General features: G+C 39.1%; 1 protein-coding gene across 1 annotated transcript in view; it reads right to left on the bottom strand.

Annotated features, from left to right (window-relative positions):
- The window catches only part of EFCAB6 (EF-hand calcium binding domain 6), a gene marked incomplete at both ends in the record, with an annotated part of 104,172 nt that overhangs the window by 42,702 nt on the left and 34,610 nt on the right, over positions 1–26,860 (bottom strand). Inside the window, 8 exon segments of the mRNA XM_082075704.1 lie at positions 2,937–3,051; positions 5,604–5,668; positions 8,838–8,965; positions 15,025–15,068; positions 15,072–15,192; positions 18,880–19,052; positions 21,472–21,504; positions 21,506–21,565. Of these exon segments, the coding sequence (XP_081931830.1) occupies positions 2,937–3,051; positions 5,604–5,668; positions 8,838–8,965; positions 15,025–15,068; positions 15,072–15,192; positions 18,880–19,052; positions 21,472–21,504; positions 21,506–21,565 (739 nt within the window).

Genomic DNA, 26,860 nt, shown 5'->3' with positions numbered 1-26,860 from the left:
ACCGTTCCAGATCTGATTCCTTTTGCTTATTGTGCAGTGATACTCTAGGAACCTATTTTGCCTTGCTCCTGGGGAAAAAAAACCACAAAGCATCTTTTTTAGTCTCTTGGGCATCTTAAAAATTTTCTGCCACATACGAGCCATATAGAGGATACATGGATAGAACTGAAGGGTCAGTGGCAAAAAGCCACAGAGGTTTTGCTGTGAAAGAACTCTTGGCCATGAAATCGCTATGTTATATCCTGATGTTCCATCTCACATGGATATGCACACTGTTCATTGGTATGTTTGCATTGCTGAAAGGGTGTTTCTTACACTAAACCTGAACTTGGATTTGCTCAGGTTGGTACAGACAAGAGTTTGTCACGAAAGATGAGCCATCCCCTTGCAGCAAAGTGGTTTACAAAGCTTAAGCTAGAGCAAGATCACAGTGTACAGCACTTTGCCTCCCAGAAACCTTTGGATGAGAAGAAAATAGGAGCAGCAACACCTCCTGCCACTGACTAAATATTGTCACCAGCTTGTAGATACTTACTTCATATGTTTAGCAAATTCCTAGTGTATTTTATACTAACTTTGAAGCAATTCATGTCAGATTTTAACAACTTGGAAAGAAAAATATATACACTGACATTTCACAACACCCTACACCTGATTGATAAGAAAAATGTTAAGTTAACAGTCTGTTCTAAAGAAACATTTCTTTGCCTTTTAAAAGATTTACATACACTGACACACAAGAGCCTGTACAACTACTCTGAAGAATCACAAAATAGTATTCACTGAATCATTTTAACTTCTGATTTTACCCTTTCAAATCCTACTCCCCACTACAGACATGTGCTATCCCTCCCTTTTTCCAATTCCAGTTTCTACTGAAGTCCAGTCAGACATATTTGTACTTGTGTTATCTTCCCATTAAAGCTTATGAGAAGATAATCAGGTCTCCTTTTTCTCTGTAACAACAGAACACCCTCCATCCAAATGAAGCACAAATCATTGAAAAATAAAACTTAGGAGGGATTTTTCTCTGTCTTCTAGTTTCTGAGACTTTGCTTATGTTCAATGTAGGTCAGTATAGGCATGTATGGAAAGAAAAGCTGTGATTCTCATAATTGACAAAAGCAAAAACTTTAAATACAGACAAAACACTGTTGATCCTTGATTTAAATCAAAGAGCTGGCACACTCATTTTCCCCAAAGTTAACCTGTTTCAAACATCCTTTACTATGCTAATGGATGAAGGTACACATATTTTGGTGGACAGATGATTAGTTGGCTATATTCATAACTTCCTAAACTTCTAGACCTGTATGAAGAAAAACCTGAATATTATGTCAGCCAGATACAAGTCAGCTCTCTTCCTTGTCTTACTTCTGAAAACGAAATAATGACAGCAGAAAATAATAGTAACCGTGTGAAAAAGTGTGTACCTCTGAGAAAAATATCAGAGGCATAATACAGAATTTAAAACAGGCCTTAAAAACAATGGCAAGATTCCCGTTGACTTCAGTGGCATCAGAATTTTACCCACAAAATCTTGAGTTGAAGTATAAAAGATGTGTAAAAGAAATGAGAAATACTTCTTAGTTTTGCCTTGCATTCAGGGTTCCATCCTAAGAAATCAGTTCAGATTCTACCAGCCTCATTTTTAAGTGCTGGAAATCAAACATCTTACTTACAGTGCCTTGACATCAGTGAAATTACTGATAGGATAAGGCACCTCAGCTAGGTGAAAAAATGTGCTCCCAAATTATGAATGTATTCCTCTGCTATTCATTCCTCAACAACAGTAGATCACACACAGAATCACAGAACACAGAAGTGGAACCTTTTGTGTTCCAGTTTGTACCTATTACCCCTTGTCCTATCATTGGTTGTCACCGAGAAGAGCCTGGCTCCATCCTCGTGACACTCACCCTTTATATATCTGTAAACATTAATGAGGTCACCCCTCAGTCTCCTCCAAGCTAAAGAGACCCAGCTCCTTCAGCCTTTCCTCATACGGGAGATGCTCCACTCCCTTCATCATCTTTGTTGCCCTGCACTGGACTCTCTCCAGCAGTTCCCTGTCCTTCTTGAAGTGAGGGGCCCAGAACTGGACACAATATTCCAGATGTGGTCTCACCAGGGCAGAGTAGAGGGGAAGGAGAACCTTTCTCCACCTACTAACCAAATCAATGGAGACCACATTCTCATTATATGGGTGGACAATACATCTATATCTAAACAAACAGTAAACCTCACTCTCTCACTGGAATTCTTGATACTCCAATAAAATTATCAATTACTTTATAGATAACCACATTTCAGAATTCTCTAGTATTAGTAGTAAGCTTCCTTAACAGCTTTAACATCCAAAAGCAATACTTTAAATTAAAACCATAAACCAATAAGAAACCAGATGACACCACAGAACTCCAGTTGTATTATACTGCCACTAAAATTCATCACTAATGGTTTACTAGCAGATCTTTCTTTTCTGAGAAGAGTAACTACTGTCTTTTGGCTTTTTACACTCAATAGAAAATGTTGCTGGACATCAGTACTACAAAATCACCCGCTTCAAATTAGGATACAACATAATAATGTACAAACTGGGAGTAAGAGTTATTAATGCTGAGGACAAAAATCTACTCAAAGCAGAGCAATCAGTCACTTTTTACAATCTGTCAGTGACAACTCTATCACACCTCTCTTTGGACCTTTAGTTAGGTCACATCCCACATGTTCCAGTTTCCCTCTAGCCCTGAGTTAGATATTCAGCAGCTTAACTGCATCAGGAGTCACATAATTATAGACAGGAAGGTCATCTGGGTGCTAAAAATCATATCGCTGATCTCTTCCTCATTTCACCAATAGCCTCGAAAGAGAAAAGCTCTGGATCTTCCAGGAAAGGTTTGTTTTGTGCTTTATCGGTGTTAAAATTCCTTTACCTTCCAGTATCACCACAAAATTCAGGTAACTCAACCCTCCATCTGGTAACCCTAGCTTTTCTGTTGGTAGATTAAAGGGACTGTCATCCATTGGCATGCCACGATCTTCCAACACCTGTTAGAACAGAAATAAAATAAGCTATATATTGGACTATTTTCTTGCTTAAGATGCCATTTTGAATACTAAATACCTCAGTGTTCTATCCTATGGATCAACTTGAAATTACTCTGAAAATTGATCTCTCTTCCTTACATTTACAGTAAGCCATTTAAATATAGTTCTATTGTGCACAGCTTCAATTCTATACAGAAAGAGAGCAAAATTTGACTATATTTTTGAGAATGGCATTTTAAGCAAAAGCACCAAGTGACAGGCTAAGATTAAACTTCACTAGGAAAATAAAAAGTGCCAGAAGAAATCACATTAGCTCATTTAACAGACTGGAGGAAAACTGTTATTTGTAGAATTTGCTGCTATCACTTTTCCCCAGAAGCCTGCCACAGCTACCTCCTGGACAAGAAATATTGCGGAATACATTCAGGTCCCTGAACCACATACAACTACAGTGGGGTGGAAGGCATGATTCCTTCTGCATTGCTGATCTTCAAAGCAGGTTTGGGGATCCATTTTAGGTAATTTATTTTGGCAAGGAACTTTCTGATCTTCCTACGTGCCTCCCATGTCCCCTTCTCTGATTTTTGCAGACCTTCTACCTCTCTGTATCTCAGAGGTGCAGCAATCTGGAGTGGCGGCTGTCTCCCATAGCACCCCTATTAATGTTACCTGTCAGTTGACTATGGAGGGGTCCCTGGTTTTCTTCTGCTTTTCCCACCTCCTGTTTCCCTGAAAAGTTGTAGTTGCCACCCCTGATGCTGATGAGGGCTTTCTCCAAAATCATTAATTTTCTTCAGCTGCTTTGTAACTCCTGATTTGGGTGCATTTCTTTATAACTGCCCTGCACAGCTCTGTCCTGACTTTCCAAGTGTTCTTACAGCAATTACTCTTGCCATTATATTTTAGTTAATTGTACAGATTAAAAGAAAAAAATCATTAAACAGCTGAACAGCAAAAGGACTGTTAAAAAGTGAGAATAATTAACAAATTATCATTCCTTTCTATTAATGTAAAGCTTCTGGATAAGCAAGCACATTTTATGTTCGATTGAACAAGTATTTACCATCAAATCAAACGCTTAATAGTAGCGATAAGGAAATCTGGCTGCACAAATCCAATCAAAGCTGGAGAGAATCAGCCACAATAGTAATGTTGGTGACTACAGTCTCAACTATTAGCACTTTCATCTAGAGAAAAAAAGTGATAAAACTGCCAATACTGCATACAAGATGAAGTCATAGTAATTTGTACAACCAGGTCATTGTCCTGTGCTGAATGGCTCACAAAAGGCATAGTTTCTAAGCCTTATTCAAAGGAATAGGATTGATGACAACCTTGCAGGGAGGAGTTATTGTAATCCTTCACAAAAGTGAAGGCACACACACAGATTGTGGATGTTACCCCAGGACCCCTGACAGAGCTTCAGTTACCATCTTCCTGATTTTAAGTTATATGAAAAATTAGACAAAGTCCAAAGGTGAAAAGGATGGGTCTATGCCAACTTGCTCAGCTCCCAAGAGAGCCAGACCAGTGAAGTCAGAGGTATTCTGATACTCTTTGGTAAAGGAGATGGAGTTCAGCATCCCCCTTGACTAACCCACCTCACACCTTTGATACTCCGCAGGCAAGCAGCTAAAAGATGTCACAGAATTACAGAATCACAGAATGTTAGGGACTGGAATGGAGATCATCTAGTCCAATCCCCCTTCCGGAGCAGGAACACTTAGATGAGGCTACACAGGAAGGTGTCCAAGCAGGTTTTGAATGTCTCCAGAGTAGGAGACTTCACAACCTCCCTGGGCAGCCTGTTCCAGTGCTCTGGCACTCTTACTGAGAAGAAGTTTCTTCTCAAATCTAAGTAGAACCTCTTGTGTTCCAGTTTGAACCCACTACCCCTTGTCTTACCATTGGTTGTCACCGAGAAGAGCCTGGCTCCATCCTCATGACACTCACCCTTTATATATTTGTAAACATTAATGAGGTCACCCCTCAGTCTCCTCTTCTCCAAGCTAAAGAGACCCAGCTCCCTCAGCTTTTCCTCATAAGGGAGGTGCTCCACTCCCTTAACCATCTTCATTGCCCTGTGCTGGACTCTCTCCAGCAGTTCCCTGTCCTTCTTGAACTGAGGGGCCCAGAACTGGACACAATATTCCAGGTGTGGTCTCACCAGGGCAGAGTAGAGGGGAAGGAGAACCTCTCTCGACCTGCTAACCAACCCCCTTCTAATACACCCCAGGATGCCATTGGCCTTGTGGCCACAAGGGCACAGTGCTGGCTCATGGTCATCCTGCTGTCCACCAGGACCCCCAGGTCCCTTTCCCCTGCAGTACTCTCTAGTAGGTCGTTCCCCAACTTATACTGGTGTCCTTATGCTGTAAGCTGTAAAGAAAAACACAGAGAACCGACAGCATTGGTATAACTCTGCAAAGGTTAACTGGTGATTTTATATCTGCATTTTTGTGTTATTCAGGCATACCAAGATCAACTACCTTTCAGAAGAATCTAAGGGTGCGTTCTGCCCCCTCAAAAGCCCATGTAACATAATGTTATACAAACAAACAGAGCTCATCCACTTCCAAGTTGGGCAGACAGCTTTTGCGCACTTCTAGGGCTTGGCCTGGAATAAAAAAATCAGAAGATGAGTATGCTTTTATGTTTATCACTACCACACTCTGCTATTACTGTTTGAGTAAACTACCCCACCCCTGAGGATGAGCAACTCTGCCCAGCTCTACACTCGCTGCCTGGCTGCTCTAAATGAAGCTGTAGATGAGAGTAGCAGTTTCAGACGTGCCAATAAGGTGGGCAATGGTGTTGACACAGCCACCCAGCTACAGAGTCAGGATCCAGTCAGAGAACAGCATGCCACTGTAGATCATTTTAACTTCAGTGGCACCACAAAATGCCTCACAACCTACCCACCCAAACATGCCTGGGACATGTCATATTGCCTACCCACTTGCGATAATCTGATGTATCTAAACCATCTTTTTGCAGCTGCAGATGTGATACAGAGAGTCCTACATCCTTCTGAAGAGGCAGTTGGAGGCCAGGGGAAATTCCCCACAATGCTTAAAATCACCTACAAGACACCCATTTCTACATGTTCTTTACCTACCATGTAAACTCTGTGAGCTCTGAGGTGAAGAGCAGCTGTGCTCCCAGGGCAAGGATTGATGAACATCTTGGTAGAAATGTCAGGGAAAGTGAAGCAGGAAGAATATGAAAACTCCTAGCTGGAATTCTACCTAGACAATGAGGTGGAAAAATCCTTTCTTTTGCAAAAGGTGCAGAGATCTTTAAAGACCACAAGTCATGGAGAATCAGTTTCAGTCTGCATTTCACCTGAAAGTACACATGCCCAGGCAGTTCCCAGAGACATAAGGTAGTCTGTCACTTCAGTTCTGATGAGGAATCCCTTTTCATCACCCTTATTGACACAAAGGTCTCATCCTCACTCATTCCAGGGCAGGCTGATTTCACTCAGTCCAAGGCAGGGCACAGAACTATAGCGGGGAAGCATGTCCCTTTTACACGATGATAATCAGCGGCAGCAGGGCAGGGTTCCTGGGCAGTATTCCAGCCAGCTGTACTCTGCTGAATTTGCAGAGTCCAAGAACAACACAGTGCAGTGATGCTTATACCCGGCTGCAGGTACATGATGATTTTTTATCCTTTGTGCATTGCCAAAACTTTAAAAATGCATCATCCATAGTGCAATAAAAGAACAACGAAATCACAAAGACTGGCTGTTCAATAGCTTCTGGTACTAGACAAATACCTTGAATGTGAGTTTTACACAGATAGCCAACTCAGAAGAAAAAGCAGCAGGTAAAATGAGTTTATTTTCCCTAACAGTGACAAAATGCATGTTACTGCATTCGCTGCAGGCAACATATAAGCTTCTTACGTATCACATTGTAGTGTGAATCACAGCAACTAAAGCCAATGTCCCAAAGGTACGTGTGACAGATGTCAGATTTGTATGGGAGGAAGGGTTGCAGCTTAACACATTCTTAGTAAGTGTATTATTAAAAAGAAAATATTAAGAAGGATGGAAAATGTTTCATGTGTTTTGTCCTTCCTCTTTCCCTCCCCTTCATTTCATAGCAATTTCACTTCCCACACACAATTGCAGAAAGATGTCCACCCCAGGGTAAGAAGATGTGCGGCTGAATGAAGATCAGTGTTTGTGAGGGAAGGCTCTGTAGTAACAACCTTCGTCCTGTCACATGGCATGGAGCGCAGACCTCATGGGTCTATGTTGAGAAAGGGAGAAAGGAAGGTGACAGCTTGTCACCCCCTCACAGACTGTACATTTGGCCCTGCAACAGTAGCTGGCAAAAACATGCACAGTCCATGGTACATGGATGAGAAGATGATGTTTATTACTGCACTGGAGTAAAACTGGATTGGGACAAAGTTTCTCGAGAGACTAGGTAGGCCATTTTCAAAACTATAATTTTGGTTTGATCTTTGCTGACTCTTTGCTTATTTCAGTGCCCAGACAAAGGGCAGAACATGCGTTACTGTCATAACACTATTCAGCAGCAGCAACTTCTGCTTAAACCTGGGTAGACTAGGGAAATATTGCTACCATCGTGTCTCTTTTCCTGCCCAAACTCAGCTTGCAGCAAAGCATTTTGCTTTGAATTGTGAAAATAAAAAAAAATGTACAGCTGGGTGCCATCAGTATCACAGATACAATCCCAAATCCACGACCTCACAAGTCTGTCCAAAGCACAACATGCAGTCAGTCAGATAAGCCACCAAGGTTGTGATGGGCCCTGGGAACACCACATAAAACCCCACCTCATAAAAGACACCTACAAAATTCAATTGGAATTCTTGGCAGGTAAAAAATGTACAATTTCATTACATTGGTATTGTTGTGGAACCTCTCAGCATTGAGATGCTGTACCTAAATCAGCTAACCCAGTATTAAAAGCCACCCACCATCAAATAATTCCAATGGAAATTTACAGTATGATCAAATCCACTGAATTCAAATAAGCGCTGCAGAAAGGTTCTCCTCTCCTGCTGAGGACAAGTTTATGTCCTGAAATGCTACTAGATGTCCAGAGGAGATTTCCCTGCACAATCACTGCAGTCTCCTGTGAAAGTAGAGCAAGGAAGAGAGCGGGGACCCCAGGGGGTGCCCCCTGTTCCCAGCATGATTACAAGCCATGTTGCAGTCCAAGAGTTGTTCAGAGGAATCTGAGGCCCAGAAATATGAAAGATGGTATAAAATTAGCTTAGGTCATTCTCCCTGAAGTGTCATGCTGTATTTGTTAAGAATCTTATTCTTCACCTACCTATATCCATTTCCTACCAGCTACCACTGTGGAGTTGCAAAGAGGGGCCTAAGGACTCTGAGTTAAGGCTTAAGAGATACTTTAAGGTATGTCCACTCACTGTGCATAAGAGGTGTGTTGTTGGTTGACATTAGACCTCCAAGTCTCGACTGAGTCTTGCCAGTCCCAATTAATACATGTTCTTTTTGGCAACTGGGAGCAGTTGAAGCTTTCAAGGTGTAGTGCTGCTACAGGATGACAATTTTATGTCTTTAAAGACAAGTTGAGATTCTTTCTCATACAATAACCTGCATGAGACCTGTTCAGCTCATCGGTAACTGAAACAGTCCCGGAGGATTTAACTCTAGCTGTCTAGGCACATTGCTAAGACAGTAAGTATCTTTCTGGGAGAAGTACAGGAGAGAGAAAAATAAGTAACATTTTTCCTACCTTCTGCAAGCTAGCTTTATTAATTTTCTCCTGTAGACTCACTGTAGGCAAAATAGCTGTCTTTAATAGTTGTTGCCTTTTGTGTCACTCTGTCCTTCAGCCTTTTAATTACTCCATCAACAGGACTATTCTGGGCATATTTGTTAGCTTGATCTTCAATCTGTTTGATTCTAAAATGGAAGGATTGTGCATGAAGACAAGCCACTTATTTTTATAGTTTCAAACATTTGATTCAACAATAAAGAACAAGACTGCTTTAATGGCAAACATGACATAGACCAGGAAGAAGCTTCTTTGATGCAAACCAAAATGATAGATTGATCAAGTTAGAGAACACATTGATTCCAAGGCCCATATTGTGCAAACGTTTCTTATGTATTGCTTGTTTTGTGGAAAAGAAAACAAAAATTGAGAGATACTGCTCTGCAGTTTTGGTTTTTGTTGTTTGTTTGTTTTAGTAAATGGAGATCTCCAAATCACAGGCTTAGTTTCTAATGAGCCCAAGTTTCTACATCAGACAAGAAGCCACCTTTATCCTTTAATACCTCCCCAGTTAACACAAGATAGCTAAGCTAACATGAAAGAAGTTAATGAAAGTCTTTGCATTGATTTTAAAAGGAAAAAAAAAATATATATCTTATGACATGTTCTCTCTTTCTGAATCCCAAATAAATTACTTCCACACTTTTTCCCTTCGGAGGAATGGCTAGAATACCTTTCTTTCTTGGGCCCTATAAGAAAGTCCATAGATACGGACTATACACTCTTCTTACTGAAATACCACAACCTCCATCAATAAGCCATTAAAATAAATAACAATTAAATATTTAATAACATTTAAAGATAGAAAAGAGAAGAAATTAAATTAAAGGGTATGCAATGTATCTCACTTGTACCTATTTTACATCCATTATGGATTTACTATAACCCATGAAAAGGAAAGTTAGAACAATTATTTTTGTTAAATTTTAGAGCACGTATTTCCATATAAGCAAAATGCAGAAATTTTCAGCAGTCTTATTTTATAGATTTATTAAGTGTTTTATAGTACTCCCTAAACTTGAAGATAATATAAACTTCTTAACTCTTACTCTAAAAGTATGCTAATAAAAAGAGTTTTACTTTGATCTGAGCAGCACACAGAAGATTAACTTTAAGCATCCTGAAAGAGATCAAAAGATGACAGTGACTGGTGAGTGAGGATCTCAGGTGGACTCATCTGCTGAAGGTCTTCTGAGTCTTCTGATCTTCTGAGATATCTGCTATCTTGCCTGAATGCAAGAGGTTGCCAAAACATTACCAACCTCACCTGCCCTGCACCACTGATTGTTATATTCTCCTGACTATCAATGTAGGCCTTGCCATGAATGACCCTGAGAAAATGAAGAAGTAATTACAGGACCGATGATGAAGTTCTCTCTTTATACCCTTCCTCTTTACTGAAGTTCAAGACTGAGGCAAAGGCTGGATGTGTCCTGGAAATAAATGAATGATTACTTGCAGGATGCCATCAAAAAGATCACCTTCCCTGTCAGAGGCTTATTCACAAAAAGCTCTCTTTATAATCTAGTAAGGAAGCCTTACACTAGATTGAAGAAAGAAGCTGACATAAAAGTTCACAGGAAGGTATTTACCCCAGGCACTTAGGTGAGGACCTAAAACTATTTGGAATAGGGTTATATATTACAAGGTCATAGAAGAGATAAAACCAGACAGAATGGATCAAGCATGCTGGTTGTTAGTACAGAAATATAAGAAATATGCTAAAAAGAAGGGGACCTGGAAGTCCTTATGGCTCTTGGAAGATCCTGGAATCTTTCAGTTCAGTAAATTGTACCTTATTTGGAGTTCTGCTGAGAAAAAACTTTGAGAACATGAGTGCTACAATGGTGGGATGCCTACTTTACATCAACAGGGAAAACAGAATTTGGATTTGAAGCTCTTGGAGATTTTTTTTTTTTTTTTTCCTGAGGTAAAAAGCAGAGGCAAAATCAGCCAGGGTAAAGAGCTGGTTGTAATTGGTTGGGTAATTACAGCAGAACACCTGCTGTCCAGCAGATTATCAGAATGTGTCAGTGACATCCTGTTGTTGCTGCAAAATCTAGTGAAGGGCAAGTTTCTAATTTTTGTCCTAATTAACAGAGAGAAACTGCTTGAAAAGGTGAAATACAGCTTAAGCAGGAATTATGATGGAGTGACAAAGCTTACGACAATTGTAAAAGGAAGGCAAGAGGATAATGAAAAAAAGTAGATTTCTACCTTCTCAAAGAACTAAAGTCTCATGGGAAATAGGTCTAAAGGGAAAATAATTTAAGGAGAGTTGGCAGTGTGTCAATGGAACATGCCATCACAGTATAAGAGAGAAACACGAGTATACATGACCAAAATCTGAAAAGCCACAACACAAGGTGAGATTCAATATCAGAAATATCAAGAGTAATGAGAACTCACTCTATAAATGCTTCAGTAATATAAGAGGGATCAAGAAAAAATTTGACTTCCTGTTCAACAGAGGAAGAAAACTACCGACTGATTGAAGTCAAGCTTCTTTTTTGTATTGGTCTTCAATAAAGAGTCAAATACAAGCAGGCTGCTTGAACAATGAATACTAATAACAAATCAGGAAAGAACAAATTGCAGAATATTGCTATGTATTCATATTAGTTCTTAAAGAATTGGCTAAAATTGTCTCCCAAATTTATGCAGAAAAGCAAACACACTACCTAGCTTTAAAAAGAGGGAAAGAGAAGAACTGGAGAGTTACTGACATATTTCTAAGAAATCTATTCCTGCTTTCAGGCAGTAATTACAGAGTCACAAAGAGTTCAAAGCCTGATAAGAGACACAAGAGCCACTAGGGATCCTTGAGATCTACCCTGATTTTCAGGCACGCTTGTATTTTAAATTATACCCTCCTCTAACCAGCAGCACTTTTACCTTGGTTTCCTAGGGAAATAAGAATAATGCAATCAGCCTTTTCATCCACATCTGTCAGCCTTTCCCCTAAATTTAGAGTCCATCTACCAATTTCAGTCGAACTTGAGATGGGAGGGGTTCTCCAGATACAGTGGTTACAAGTTTTGTGAAGGTGACAGTCATGAAAAGGAGAGATAGACCATTCATTCTCCTAGTTGGGAAGGCAGGGACATTATCTTTTCCATTTGTTAGTAGCTAGCCAAACAGTTAGCATATGTGCTTCTCTGGGCTAGCCGTGTACTGCCTCTTGCCCAGCTGACAGCTTGGAGTACTCAGGGAGAAGTCTGTTCTTTTTCTACCTTCAAGTAATAAGCCACAAGTATATCTACAAACTGTGTGAGACACCAAACCCTCTTCCATGCACATTCCCATCTCACTGGGTCTGGATGTCAAAGCTCTTCAGTCGGGCTTGACGAACCTAACCTAACTGCCTACTCTAACACATCAGTTCTGGGTGCCAGAATGCTTGCTGAAGGTGTGGTTAAAGCTCCAGATGGTGGCTCAGCAGAAGGTAGGGACAGAGATATTTATTAGTGAAGCCACTGATTTATCTTGAGTTTAGTGTACTGAGTCCTATTGACAGAACTGTATCCCATGTTGGTGAGTCATCTGTTTGTCTTTTTCTTATCTTGCCAGGTCTCTGCTTTGACAGTCTTTCAGTAGAAATGGCATTGGACCCCAGAAAAAATAACTATGGGAAATTTCTGAAAGATCTTTTGACCTCAAGAACAGGAGGGACAGAGCTTGCAGAAAACAGGTTGATTTCTTGATTAAAGATAAAGCTTGTAAGCTGCTGTAGGGACAATCTTGGAATGCACTTGGAGAAACATTCTGTTCCCAAAAAACATACATAGAAGGAGCCCATTTTAAGGTCTTATATATATCCTAGTGTCTCACAAAAGCAAATTAGGAAAAGATTTCGAAGACAGAGGCAGTCTGCCTCTGAAGATTAAGATAAAGGCCGTTGTAGAACAGAATCTTTCACAGGCAAGGGTGCCTTGACAACCCCAACCTCTTAAAGAACTTACAGATGGAAAGATGTAAAAATATAAAGATTTCACCCGTTGTAGACTGTTTGTCCAAAATCACCACTTTGGCAAGAAAGAGGCCAGGCATGCTTTCCTAGAGACTTCATGTAATACTACTTTTTAAGTCCTGGTCATGAATTCTCACTAATGAATGGAGTAGACAGAAATTGGCAAATGAGAGCCACCAAGTACCCATTATAGAATAAGAAGCAATATTAAGATTCATAAGGAAACTCAGTTTTCATTTTAGCAATTTCAGGAGGAGGGACAGGAACCTTGAACTCCAGGCTAGAAAGCTTAGAAGGTGTTGGTACCAGAACTGATTTGACCACCACAGAACATCACTGGGACAAGAGGAACTGAAGGGAAGATGTAAAGCACTGCTTATATTTACAGTAGGAGCAACTCATCTGACATAGCTCCAAGACACCCACCAATTCAGGAACGAAACATTCAAAGGTTTGGTTTCAAACTTGTCAGAATTCCTAAACTAACAGTTGTTGTCAATGTCATAAACAGAAGGTCAGACTTGGTATATCTGCAGTATGGTCCCAGCTTTCTGCACTCCTGTGCCGGCCTGACATCGTAAAATGACTTCAGGCATATGCCTGAGAACTTGTCTCACATGAACTGCTGGCAGGTAGCCAGGTAACACTTCCAAACAGTTGACATCTTCCCAATAGCTCACGACTGACCACACTGTATAATGCAGTTCAAAGGTCTCATACCCAACAGTCACCTTGGCAAGAAGGTAAAGGAGATTATGATCTTTTAAAAAAAATCTGAGAAGGCTTATGTCATCCCAAGACCTTGCCAGGAGAGGCAGAAGGATGTCCCAGTGCCTGAGAGGCCTTCAGAAGATGGATAGCATGTTCGTCCTCTGCTTTGCCTTTCTACAGCAGAGCTTGGCAAAGAGCAGTAAGTGAATTCTGGTGAGTGCAAGCTGTCCTTGAGCAGGGCTGTTCAGCAGGCAGTTGAATCCTCATATTGCTGATCCAAATGCCACATATCTACTACCAATTTCTGTGTTCTTGACGGAAACATGAAGGTCCTGGTAGGCCTACAAACCATTTAGTGAGAGCTTTGCTGCAGGTTGCTTTAAGAGTGACACTGACAGGGTCAGAGCTGTGAGGCTGTTTATAACTATGTTTGGTGTCCCTCCAAAACTTGACCTCCTTTGAAAAGTGTGTGGACATTCTGTGACAACAAATCTTAGACAACAAAACAGAGACAACAGAAATTTTTTGAGCCATAGGAATAAGCTGCCAGTTCTGACATGAATGCACAAACAAGGCAACTTCTAGAGCTGCTCTGAAGGGGATTCAGATGGGGACTTAAACACAGAAAGGGCAGATAATTGACACAAAGAAGTCTGAGGAGAATCTGGAGCAAGACAGGGCACACTCCTGTCTTGAGAGCTGTTGACAGAAATGTGATCTTTGCATAGTGCACTCTATGTTATGGAATACCAGACTAAAAATGAGGGAAGACAGGCAGTGTGCATGCCTTCATGGATATATTAGAGTAACGCATTATCTGGGTTCAAGCCAAAGAAATACATGTGTCCTAGGTCTGACTATGCATGTAGATTACCCTGCAAATATATATATACGTAATATTTTAAACAGAAGCTCAACCCATTAGAAAGTTTGTTGCTCCCCCCACCAAGATTATGCAGGCATTTACATATATTCAAAAGTAAAAAGTGAGGAGAATCAACAGGTCATACATCTTTGTAGCCTGGATGCCCATATCAGCGACGCTGGCTCAGTTGGAAGCTGTAGCTATGGCCTGAAGTAGTTACAGCCATCAGATGTGTCAGAGTTCCTGATCCTCTGAGGATGTTCAAATCCAGTTCCTGAATAATGAGCTGCACTGATTCTACAGAGAATCACAAACCTACTGTTCAGGAGTAATCTAGAGGGCAAACCCCCAATTTTTGAACAATGCAGTGAGACATAATCACTGTGGACCCTGTAAAGTGACCTTTACCATTTTTACCTGAATCCAAGAGTCTTTGATGAATGATCCATGTGTGTTTGCTCTCCCAATGTAGTGCTTTGAGTGTTGTACAATTTTGAATATATCTCTATGAAATGAGAGATCAGCACAGGACAGTACTTACCATTAGAAAGACAGCATGTATCCTCAGTCTATCTGAAAGTCTCCTTTCTATACATATTTTTTCTTTACATTGAACAGAAAATTGTCTGTAATAATAGTATCTTTTTGAAAGCTCTGTTTGCCTTTTTTCTTCTCTTTGTTGTTTTTACTTTGATATATGTGAGCTGATACCATTTAAGTCACCAGAAAGAACAGCAACTTTCAAGTTATCCAAAAGCATCTTGTAGAAGATTCCATCAGAAGACTTATCCTTGTATTTATAGCATAACCTGGATAAAAATAAGAATTTAAAATAATTTGGGAGGTTGAGAACAATGCATAATACAAATGTCTTAAGGCAAAGATGATCAAAGTAACACATTTCCTTTCTAGATACAGCTAGGGGCATTATTCAGAGGGCTATCCTGAGGCACTAGAAACTAGCCTTCCCAGGCTCCTTCTGTAGCCTACAGAGAAAGCAGGAACCTAACTTAAACACTGTATCATTACCCGGAAGAACTCCATTGACTCTAGGAGGAGCCTAAGGATACAAGTCTCCCCTACCTACAGTTACCCTTTGTGAACGCCCTGTGTAATTAACACTTGAATTATACAGTGTACACTTGGAAGAAATTTGGCTCACCTGACACTGACCTGTGAAATCCAGCTGCATTGGTGGAAGAGGGAGCTAAGATCACAGCCACTGCGCAACTAAATCTGTCAGAAATCATGAATGAAAGCCCTTCTTTATCTTAACTTGGTGCCTAGCATATGAAGATAAAATGAAATCACTAGCAGCTTAAGTTAATACTCCTGGATGTGAACCTTAGCAGCCCAGGAGCAGACACAATGTTTTTCAGCCCATTCTGTTATTCTGAGGGTAACTTCCAGCAAAGAGGTTGAGTTGGTAGTTCCCTAGGCCTGCTAAATTACCCTCTTGAATCACTGTCATATAAATTATTTATATAGCAGGGCTCATGAATCAGAGCCCTTGTCATCACTGTGTCACTTCTTCCCTGAGCTATTCAACCTTCCAGGGTTTCATTCATGTTCATAAAGCTTTGGGGCATTCCTGGATGAAGGCAGAAGGATCCTGTCCTTGTGCTGGGGACACACAATAGTATCTTACCCCAAGTGCCTGTTCTATTTAGAATGATACTAAAAGAAACACCTGTGGTTAAAAACCACTTGTAACTTCCTTCTGGGGAAAAAATAAGAAAGAGAGAAATCAAAGCTCAAAATTTCTTTTGAGAAATCTAATCCATACCATGTAGACGGTAGGGAAGAAAGTGTCAGGGGGACAGGAAAGCGGGGAGAGAGTCTCCATTTTCTAATATTTGTGAAGCCCTGCTCAGCTAAAACAAGTGTAGCCCTCAAACAGAAAATGGCTGTGAAACACTACAGAGCAACATCTGCTTTGTGAGTGTAATCCGTAAAAGGCTTCAAAATGCCCTTAAAAATTGTTCCGTCTTTTCCCCAGTCTGAATGTCATCTCACAGGAAGCCATCTGGGACACGCATGCCAGCTATTCTGTGCAGCGATAGCAGTATTGTCCTCAAGTGCCTTAGGATGAGTCACATCAATGCAAAAGTCCAATTACAGGAGAAGCCCCCCCAAGCAGAAGTACCATTTTAAATAAGTGAGACTGATGTAGCTGAACCACTGGAATTCAGAATGCAATTCAGTCACTTCATCACCTTTTACTCGAAAACCTTGCATCCCTTAAAGCACCCGTGCTAAATCCCCAATCTGGTTATGACATTTCCAGCACAGATGTGATAGCTTAAGTCCAGTGTGTATGCATTTATAGAAGTAATTTACTTTTATTTTTTTTAATTATTATTTTAAAATACAACCTTATTAAACCTGGCAGTTTTTACCACTTTAGAGCAGCGAATGAACAGTGCCATCCACTGTTTCTCTGCATAATCCACAACATTTTCCTAGGATAGTCTTAAATAAGATTTGGCATAGCATTTTATGTCCCATTTAAAATAAAGAAATATAGATTGGTAAAAAGATGTGAGTCAAAACGTAGTTTTAAGGAGTCAGGTTAAATCACAGAATAGCAACTCTAAAAGCAGATCACAACAAAGTAGATTTTTCAAGATGTCTCCTCACCTGTGGATGAGCCATTCTAACTGAATTAGATATGCAGTTACTCATTTATCCTAAAACCAAATACTTCTCAAGTAGGCGATCTATTGCATTGTTAAGTATAAATTCTCTCTTCATCTTATTATAAGAATTACTTTTCTTCTCCAGTGTAGTCATCAGCTCTCTAGAACATTATCTTGATGAGAGATAATGCTAAGAACAGGTGCCTTTACAAATGTTTACTAAAGTAGAATTAATAATATGGTGTGAATGAGACCCTGTTTCCACAGATTGAACACGGCCAATGCAAGACTATATGTCCCTGAAAGTCTTTGACAATGGAATCTAAATCTTATCTTTTAGATGTGTATCTTAGATACTATTCCTATAACAAGATTCCTAACTCAACCCATCTATGGTGTTGCATATCTTGCTTTGCTAAAAACAGATACCTGCACTTTTCAACACTGCCGCAGTTCAATAATGCAAATACACAAATGTGCTCAATGTTCACTGTAACAGAAATCCTAAAAGAATCATACCCACCTTTTCCTGTGCTTTGCCACAATATCACCTCGGTGTTCAGTATTTCTCTAAACTGATCTCACAAGGCTTATCTTGCATCCTTTTAAAACAAAAGCAAAGCAGCCGTTGACTGTGGTGGATGAATTAAACCTAAACAGCCTCTTACTGCTTCACTCTATATTATTTTCTTATAGGGAATGTTTAGAATTTCAAGTAAAGATCACTTTCCAGTTCAAAGCGGCTGTAATTCCTGACTTTTCTCATAGTACAGATCTCTCATTGACACAAATAATGGTGGAAACATTACTTAGAAAATTGTATAACTGCTGAGTCCCAGGTAATTCAAAGGATAATTACTTGCTCTTGATCAATGACCACTGATTATATACTACAAAACACAGCTATAAAACTGACAGATGATGAAAGCATATCGTTATAGCACACTGTGCTGGGTACGTGACTTTTATGAACCCAATGCATAGCACCCAAAGTTTTCTCTTAGACATTTATAGAAAGGAAAATGCAGACAGTAGAATTGGTTTTACTGATCACGCTCATGCTCATTCATATTTCAGGATCAAAGATTATTTTCCAAAAGCCATTTGCTATTGATGCTGTTGTGTTTCCTCCTCACACACAATGATCAGCAGGACACCGGGCTGTAAGGGTCAGACTGGAACTGATTTCTTTGATTTTCCTATTATGTTTTCAAAGGTAGGAAAGAATTCCACATCTTTCTGAAAGTCACTAGTTTCAAGCAGAGAAAACTAGAGCTCCTGAGAGAGTAGATTAGACCCGATTATAACCTGACTGAAATTGTATTGCAATAAAATGCCTAACACTATTCCCTCTTCTTTGGACATAAATATTTTGACCCCATGCTTGTAGCTCTTTTGACTCCCCACTTTGGGGACCCTGGTCGTATTGAAAATGAGATTTCATGTTGACAATATTAAATTTCAGTTCCTTGTTCTATACGATAATAGTCTACTGAGGAAAGGCATAACATTAACTTAATTAATTTTGTATTACATTGTGTTTGGAAATACTAAATAACGTTTGATAACATCCTGGATCTCCAGCACATCACTTGTTCCTTTGTAGAAAAGGCTTGTCTCGCCTTTGAAATGCTGAAATAATGTCAAACTCACAAGAGTTTCTAACATGGAATTGTTATGAAAATAAACGAGACTTACAAGCTGATCACATTGGGAATAGGGCACGTCTTCCACCAACCTTTACTTTTCTATATGCTTAACGCAAACCGAAATACTTAATGCCTCCAGCAATAGCTGTCATATCTAAAGACAGGTAGAAAGATACAGTAAGAAAAGGAATTACATTAAATCTTTTACAATTCACACATCATCAACTTAATAAATTGCTGATCTGACAAAGAGGGACAACACAGCTGTAGGACTTTTCTTAGATGACTTCTGTTAATAATGCCAGTATGTTTAGGATCATAGGACTGCAAAGCCTTATGAAAATCTTTCCAATTTTCTGTGATTTTATCTGAAAGGATTTCCTACACCTAGCAATCGAATGAAAAAAAAAAAAAAAAGAGGCATCCCTGAGGTTAAACTATAATAGCATTGCCACATGAAAAAATGTACTAAAATGACAAATCTAATGTTGGAAGACCAACACTTACTGAAAATAAATCATATTATCACTTACAGTATTACAAGCTAGAACAAGAGCAGGCTTCTTTATTTGGTTTGTTTCATTAAGCTACTCATGAACCAACTAGATTAAAAGAAAGTTATGTTCAACTAAAACAATTTCAGTGTACTCATTTCAAAGCATGATGCAACATCAGGCCCCACATTTATCTTTGAAAATGTTTGTTCTGAAAACTAAATGAAAAGCGGCTGCAAGAAAGCATATACCTCACTGCATAGAGCTGCTTCTTTAAATGACCGAAGAGGCATGTCTGCTCCTGAGAACAACGCTGAGCTTTTACTGTTGTTTCTCCCCTCAGTCCTGTAAAACGAAGTCCACCAGGATGGAATGAATGTCAAGTGGCACTCAACTTACTCAGGGCGTAATTTGAAGACAATGGGCTTGCACAGGGGAAAATAATGACAAAAACTGGCTTATTGAACCTGCTTTAGGACTGTCTGTAGCACTAGCAGCTAGAATAAAAGTGTTTTTCACTTGTAAATTGAGTACATTAAAACCAGAAGGTTCTGAGAAGAAAGAAACACAGAACCACATTTTGACAGAAAATTTCAGCATAATTGCAGATCTGATCATGCCCTGTACTACGCAAAATTTCAGGGGAGAGGAAGGAGGTGGAGATGCCCCCTGGGTTGTCTTAGCTGGCTGGGGGTCCAGATTGATTCCACGTCTTGGTTCTGCCCATTGCTGCTTCTAAGATTCCTCTGACCAAATAATTTTTGACAAATGATAAAAATGAAGGGATTCCTTGAAAAAAGTTGTCCTCTTTCATTTGTGCACGCTGTAATCTGCCTTTTCTACAGGATGAACCACATCAATGGAGCTGGCATCACCACTCAGGACACAAAACCCAAGGATTCTCAGATGCTTGGGCCTCCTTGCAGCTGCTTTTCATCAAAATCTGCATACAAACCCAGCCACAAAGTGCAGAACAAGCCTACTCTTCGAGGCAGAATCACCCTCAAAGTCTGAAACCACAGTCACCAGGGTCCCATGTGGCTACTGTGTCGTCCCTGGTGGTATTTCATCCCAAGGTGACAATGGCCTTTGATGTTTCACATTTTCTTTACCTGCCTTCTCTTGTGCTAGCATTTACTTCATTTGGGATGCTTATTTCAAATGACAAAAATAGGTAGGTATCTGTGTACTTATCTAATATGAGCCTAACCAGCTTAATTTGTAAATCCCACTTAGTGTGCACATCAGTTGTGTAAGTAGACACTGTCAGCATTTGCATTTTCCCCAGTATGCTGACTTTGTAACTACTAAAGGTTGCCTCCAAACTTCAGCCAGACCATTACTCTACTCAAGACCAGCTGAAAGGCACTTGAGTTGCTGCATCAAATGTTGCTATTGTCCGAGCCATCAGAGTGGAAAGCAGCTTGTTTCAGCTCCTAACATCAAAACGTTTCAAAGCAAAGCACACCATTCAAGGCTGTTCAACGGGACCTTCTTTTTGTGTTTCTAGTATCTCTCTTGCCACTACTGCTCTCCTTTGATATATCTCAAAACCACTATCCAGACTACCTAAGACAAAGCTAAATATGGAGTTAGTCAGTTGACATACTGAGGCAAACCTAAAAGAGATCGGATAATTAAAATTATTAAAAATAATGAACAGCTTCTTAATATTAGGAAATAGATTTGCAAACTATGGTTTAGGTTATTTCCTAGAATAATTCAGTAAGCAAAAAAAGTATTGACTTATTTCTGTCAAAGGATATGGTAAGACTGCACCAAAATACTGACTGTGGGTTTCAGTCTATAACCTCTCTATACCTTCAGTGAATGGTTCTAAAGGAAAATATTATAAGACAACTGCAAATTCAGAAGGTGTCAAAGCTGTACCCAAGAAAATATGCAATGTCTGTGTAGTATATAGAACATATTTTGAACCAATGTATATTATAAAGAATAATAGATAAAACAAGAAACAGCAAAATATCAGCAAAACAGATCTGACAACTGAAAGCTACGAAGTACTACTGCTGCTCCTCCTCTGCTGCACACACATGCATAAGCCAGTGATTCTGCTGGAGTGTTCAAACACCTTCAGTCACCGTGAGATTGCTTTACAATTGATGCTTCAGAAAGAAGAGTCCAGAAGTGCTGATTATGATTATTCTATTGCTAGAAAGAATGTGAACGTAACAACTTAGATAAAAACTATGCAGAGCGTAACATTTTATCAAAACACAATCCAGCATTTTGCCACAGCCATTATAGAAGATGTTATGATAAGAGTACTAAAAGTAAACACCTACTACTGATTCTTTTTCTTCAAACAAGTCTAAAAAAATCACGGCAGTCAAGGTACCCAGTCTCTTCTGGATCAATCATGTCAACTCCTGGAAGTCTCTATCTTTCATTTGAAATAACAAGTTACATAAAACATGATGAAGGTAACTTCTTGTGATCTTTCCATCTCATTTCTAAAATAAAAAAGAAACCACGCATAAAAAAGAGTGAACATTTACTACAACAATGCTAATTCCAACATGCCATTCTAGACTGCTAGATCATCCTGACCTGCAATAGCTGAGAGTTCTGTAGCTGTTTCAACAGTCTGCATATACTGAATCTAGTACTTTTACTCCAGTTCCTAGTGAACATACAACTGCAATATTTACTGGATGGAAGACCAAAACTATGGAATGAGATTACAATGATCTTTCCACTACCTTGGGATAGATTACATAATTTGCTGGTAAACTGTGCCACAAGTGAATGGATATGTAAACTTGCTTTGCACAGACCAGCTCACGTTCCATCAGTTTATCAGCTGCATTTCATTCCTTACCTGGTCTGGAATCAATGTTCACACAAAGTTGCACCTGACTGAATAGTTGCTGGATCTGAGTGAACATGTGAGTCAAGTTGAATCTAAGTTGCTATTACCATGTACCCCAACAATTTCCTTAAGTCCATGCAAAAGTCCATCACGTGATGTCTGTCATTAGAGCCTAATACAGCTCTCAGCACATTCATAGACAGCATGTGAGACTTCATTTATCAGTGCTCACTCATCTTTCACAGAATTTTCTTCATGATTAGCTTCAGAAAAACAAGGAAAAACTCAACTAAACACTTTATGTTTGGGCACAGCTTTTTCTAGGGCTGCAGTTTTCAGATGTGGTCCATGACCATGATGGTCCATAAGGCCAGAGGAAATGCTGTGCAAATACCAAGGTCATTACAGAGATTTCAGTTAAAAATGCCATTATAAGTACCTGGTGAGCCTTGAGAAATTCTGACTGTTGACAGTGATGTGTTAATCCAAAACATTTGAGACCTACTGTCCTTGGACTTCCTCTTTCCTTTCTCATGCTTCCTTTGCATCCAAGCATGGATCCTTTAAATCAGCTATACTGCTAGGCTGGGTCTATTGGCATTCTTGACCTTGCTAAAGAGGATAAACCAGCTCTCAGGGAGATTCTTTATCTGAGGTCTGACATCCCGTCACATTGTCATGCCAATGGATACCCATTTGAACTGCAAGGTAATGGGCATGTGTTCATGTGTTCATGCAACAGAATCAGGGTATTTTTATTTTGCTACACTGAAGGCATAGGTTGTTTTTCATTCCCATAGCAAGTAATATTCATAATATATGTAGAAGAATTTTAAATATGGGTTTATACCACTCCTTCCTATAACTGGGGGAAAGAAGAAGAAAGAGTGGAATAAAGGTTTTGGAACAACAACAGAAAAATTAGGAGTAAATAGTTCCTTCAGTGATTCAGTTTTCCTGGCTAAGCACTAGACAAATATATTTCTGTTCATAAAATTCACCCTAAGAAAATTCTGTTTCCCTTTACTCCCCCACAGAGATCCAGGGTGGCAGTAATAATATAGAGGATGAGCAATTATTTACTTCATCAGTTGGTCTGGGAAATACTTTAAAGTTTTGCAATCAAAAGATAATGGTCTTGTGAAACTACTATCTGGTATTTGAATTTTCTTTAGAGACTGTTGTCACTGCATTAAATCACACGGAAGAAAAAACTGGTAATATACCTACCTCCTCCAGTAAATAAGTTAGGGAATCCAGTACTGAAGCTACAAAGATAGTTTGTACTTCACAAGAAACAGTTGTGCAGAATGACTAGGTCTTACCCATGAAGATGAGATATCTGTTACAATAAAAAGAAGTTATGTTTTGTTCAAACCTTAGATAATACGGGAAAGTTAAGATACACTACATCAGGATTTATTAAGCATGTTGCATTCGCTTATTTGGCCACCTTGCAAGTTTGATTTTATTTCTTCAAAAGGATTTAATTTTATTGCGCACAACACTAAGTCAGACCAGCATCAGACTGGGGATGTACTGGTCTATTCCAACAAAAAAATAATTATGTTATGTATAAATATAAACCATTTTCACATGTATTACATTGACTGTGAGAGCCTCTAGATTCTGTGAATTATGTAGTTCTTTCTTCAGCCTGCTTTTCCACCACCTCGAATACCTCTGCCTGTGTTAACAATTTCATTCAGTAATGCTGCAGTTCAGTAAATGAATTAAAATTACGTAGTAAAGTGCCTTACTGAATCATGGCCTGAATGCTGTAGGTGTTATTATCTACTGCACTGTATGAAACTGATTTCTTTTCCTATAAATTGCTGAGTGAATTCTTTCTTGTTCTGGTCATATATATATGTATATAGATGAAATACTGCAGAGCTAAAAAGAACAGTTTTTATGTAATTATATTAGAAAGGAATTGTGATATATCATCTATATAAAACCATCTAATAAAAAAAATGCCTGTACTACTTTTGAAGATATGCCCAGTGCTCCTTTTGCTTGTGTCAACCAGACTGAGAGCTTTAATTTTTTCAGTCTATTATTTGCTCATTCAATTCAGAAATACAGAGTCTACAATTTAAGAAGTGCAATATGTAGCAAATCAAAGTAATAAAAAAGTCCAGCTTGTCCACTAAAGGGATGATCACACGATCTGGTGCATGGGACAGACATATCACGACATTTGATCAAAACTGACAGGAAGGCATTTTAGCATAGTTCTGCACATCGTGAGCGCCACAGAGGTGGTAAGGATAGACAGTTCTTTATCAAAAGCTCATACTCCAGAACTCAACATGAAAAGGTAATCTGAAGTATAGAAAAAGTCAGATAAAGTTACATTTCAATCTGAAGGGAACTATGGAACAGTAGTCTCAACATTGTCAGTGTCAGACGTAAGCTGCAGTATACCTGTTGGGTGACAAACTGCAAACATAAGCCTTTTACTACCACGTGATAGCACTCTCTATATTATATGAGCTTGTAATAGTTACTGCACAGTTCTGATTCTCATTAACTTTACCATTCATAGTGATTTTATCCCTTCATCGGAAAAGATTCACCTCATCTGTGATTTCTCCTGTGTGCACAGTGACCATGGTGATGGATATTCATTGCTAAGTGGTGTATTTGGATGTACACAATTCTGTCATCTCCCTTCTTTTCAGAAATGCTGTATCTCAGGTTAGGGTGTAGCCTTATCCTGCACGTATTAATGCCTATCTTTAATTTAAATGTCAATTATGACCAATTGGTCTCCTTCAGCATGTAACGTTAAATAGGTATTCATGTTCTGTAGTATTAAGCTATAATATTACAACTATTAATTATGTTCCTTTAAATTTTTGCAATGCCCAGAACATTTTGAAGTTTACCTGATGCCAGATTTCTGCACATGATGAAAAACATTTTAGTTGATCTCATTAATCTGATGCATTTTAGTAAGAACTTGAGTTAGGAGGCTTTTCAATACTGCTTGAACTCCTTGCGTTGATGTAAACAATCTCTTTTGACAAGAGACTAGAATAAAAACAATGAAATAACGCAGGTGAAAATGTATAACTTGATATCACAATTTTAAATTTCTAAATTTGCAGGAAAATCAACAATATGACTCTGAAAGACCTGTGATGACACATCTTCAAATGACACAAGTGCCAGTGCTTTAAGTGACTGGGATACCACACATCATCAAGAACAAGAACTATCAAACAATGCACTCCACATAATGGAATGAATAAAAATATCTAGTAATAATAATGATAATAATAATTCTTTTTTTTTAAAAAAAGCTCAATGAATTTATACTGAATGTTGCCCATTCCAATTATTTTTAATGACTTCTTTTTCTGTTTTTCAGAATATATGGAGATGTTAGGGGCTGGCTCAAGGAGCGTGGACATGAGCCCACCGAGCAACTGTACGAGCAGAGCCCATTCTAGTTGACATAAGTAGGCCTTAGATTGCTTTACTAGTAGGCCGTCGGAAAAGGGGAAATGGGAAAGTACTAATTAAAACAGGGTCAGCGTGCCCTCGAAGAGGTGATAAACAACTCGAGAAAGTAGGGGCCAGAAAAGTGCGGAATGTGTATAGTTAGCTAACTGCAAGTAGGTGGAGTAAGTGAATGTAACCTTTTAGTGCTTAGCCTATTAGATAAAGACAAGTATGCATAATTATGGTATTTGGTATAAATATGTGCTATCTTGGGCAATAAATTTGAATCATGCTTTATCACTCACATTGGGTTGGTCGCATGTTTTCCTCAGCCGCGCACTAGCATGGAGAAACTTTCTGAAAACTTTCTAGAGACTAGAGAAGTTGTTTTATTATTAATTCTTTGGTGTTGAAACACTTGTATAACTATTTTTTCTAGGATCTGAGTTTTAAAGTAAATCACAAAATATTGCAAGACTCACAAAAGAACATCAAAGGTTTCTTCACTCATCCTTTTATAAAACATCATTCTGACACAACATTTTAAAGTAAAATTTGTAGTGCAGTTACAGGGAACATTATATTTCTAGGTTGCACATCAGAAAACACTGCTAATGGGTTAGGATTTTGTTTCCAGAATATGGATAACAGGTAGGGACCAGTAGCATTTTAGACTCCAACACATCGAGAATAAGTCAGAAAAAAAATGGTAGGAGGAAAAAGGGAAGAGGCAGTTGCTTGTGGCCTGGGCAGTAATGTGATGATGATTTAGAAGCATGCTGCATGAATCTATTGAAAACTTTTAGATAAGAAGATGAATGTATTTAAATTCTGAAACAGAAGACATTCTAGTTCAAATCTATTTCTATCTCCTGAAAAAAAAAAAAATAAAAGCAAGAAACTTACTTTTGTTAACTCTAAGACATGTAATAATGTCTTTATTTGGTTTATATGGATTTTTCATAATAGCTGAAAACCCACTCACACAGATAAATATTTAGGAATGTTAAAAATGCACATGTTTAGACTATTAATAATGAGCTCACTGGTGAGATCACTGCTCTGTTCAACTATTGCACAGAGCAGCTGAGCGGCAGAATAGTATTTGCTAAATGTTACCATGCAGATCTCAGTAAGAAAAGGAAATACAACATCCAAGAAGACTTTTCTTGTGTTGATCACATGAGACTGAACATTTTTCATAGCATTCCTTCTTCATTAATTTTCAAAGCCAGTAGATATTGCAGAAATGGCTTTTCTGGGAGCTACCACACTTGACGATAGACCACAGTAGGCAATGAGAGGAGGTGACCCACTTGGACCCAGAGACAGCCCTGAGTGGGAGGAAGAGTGGGGAGAGGGAATGTCCAACACTGAAACAACCAATGGTTTCGGTCAACACAGAGGTG

The sequence above is a fragment of the Streptopelia decaocto genome (genome assembly GCF_964273445.1).
Source record: "Streptopelia decaocto genome assembly, chromosome: 1".
NCBI lineage: Eukaryota > Metazoa > Chordata > Aves > Columbiformes > Columbidae > Streptopelia > Streptopelia decaocto.
The sequence above is the reverse complement of the archived record's forward strand: the minus strand, read 5'-3'. Positions and strand labels throughout refer to the sequence as shown.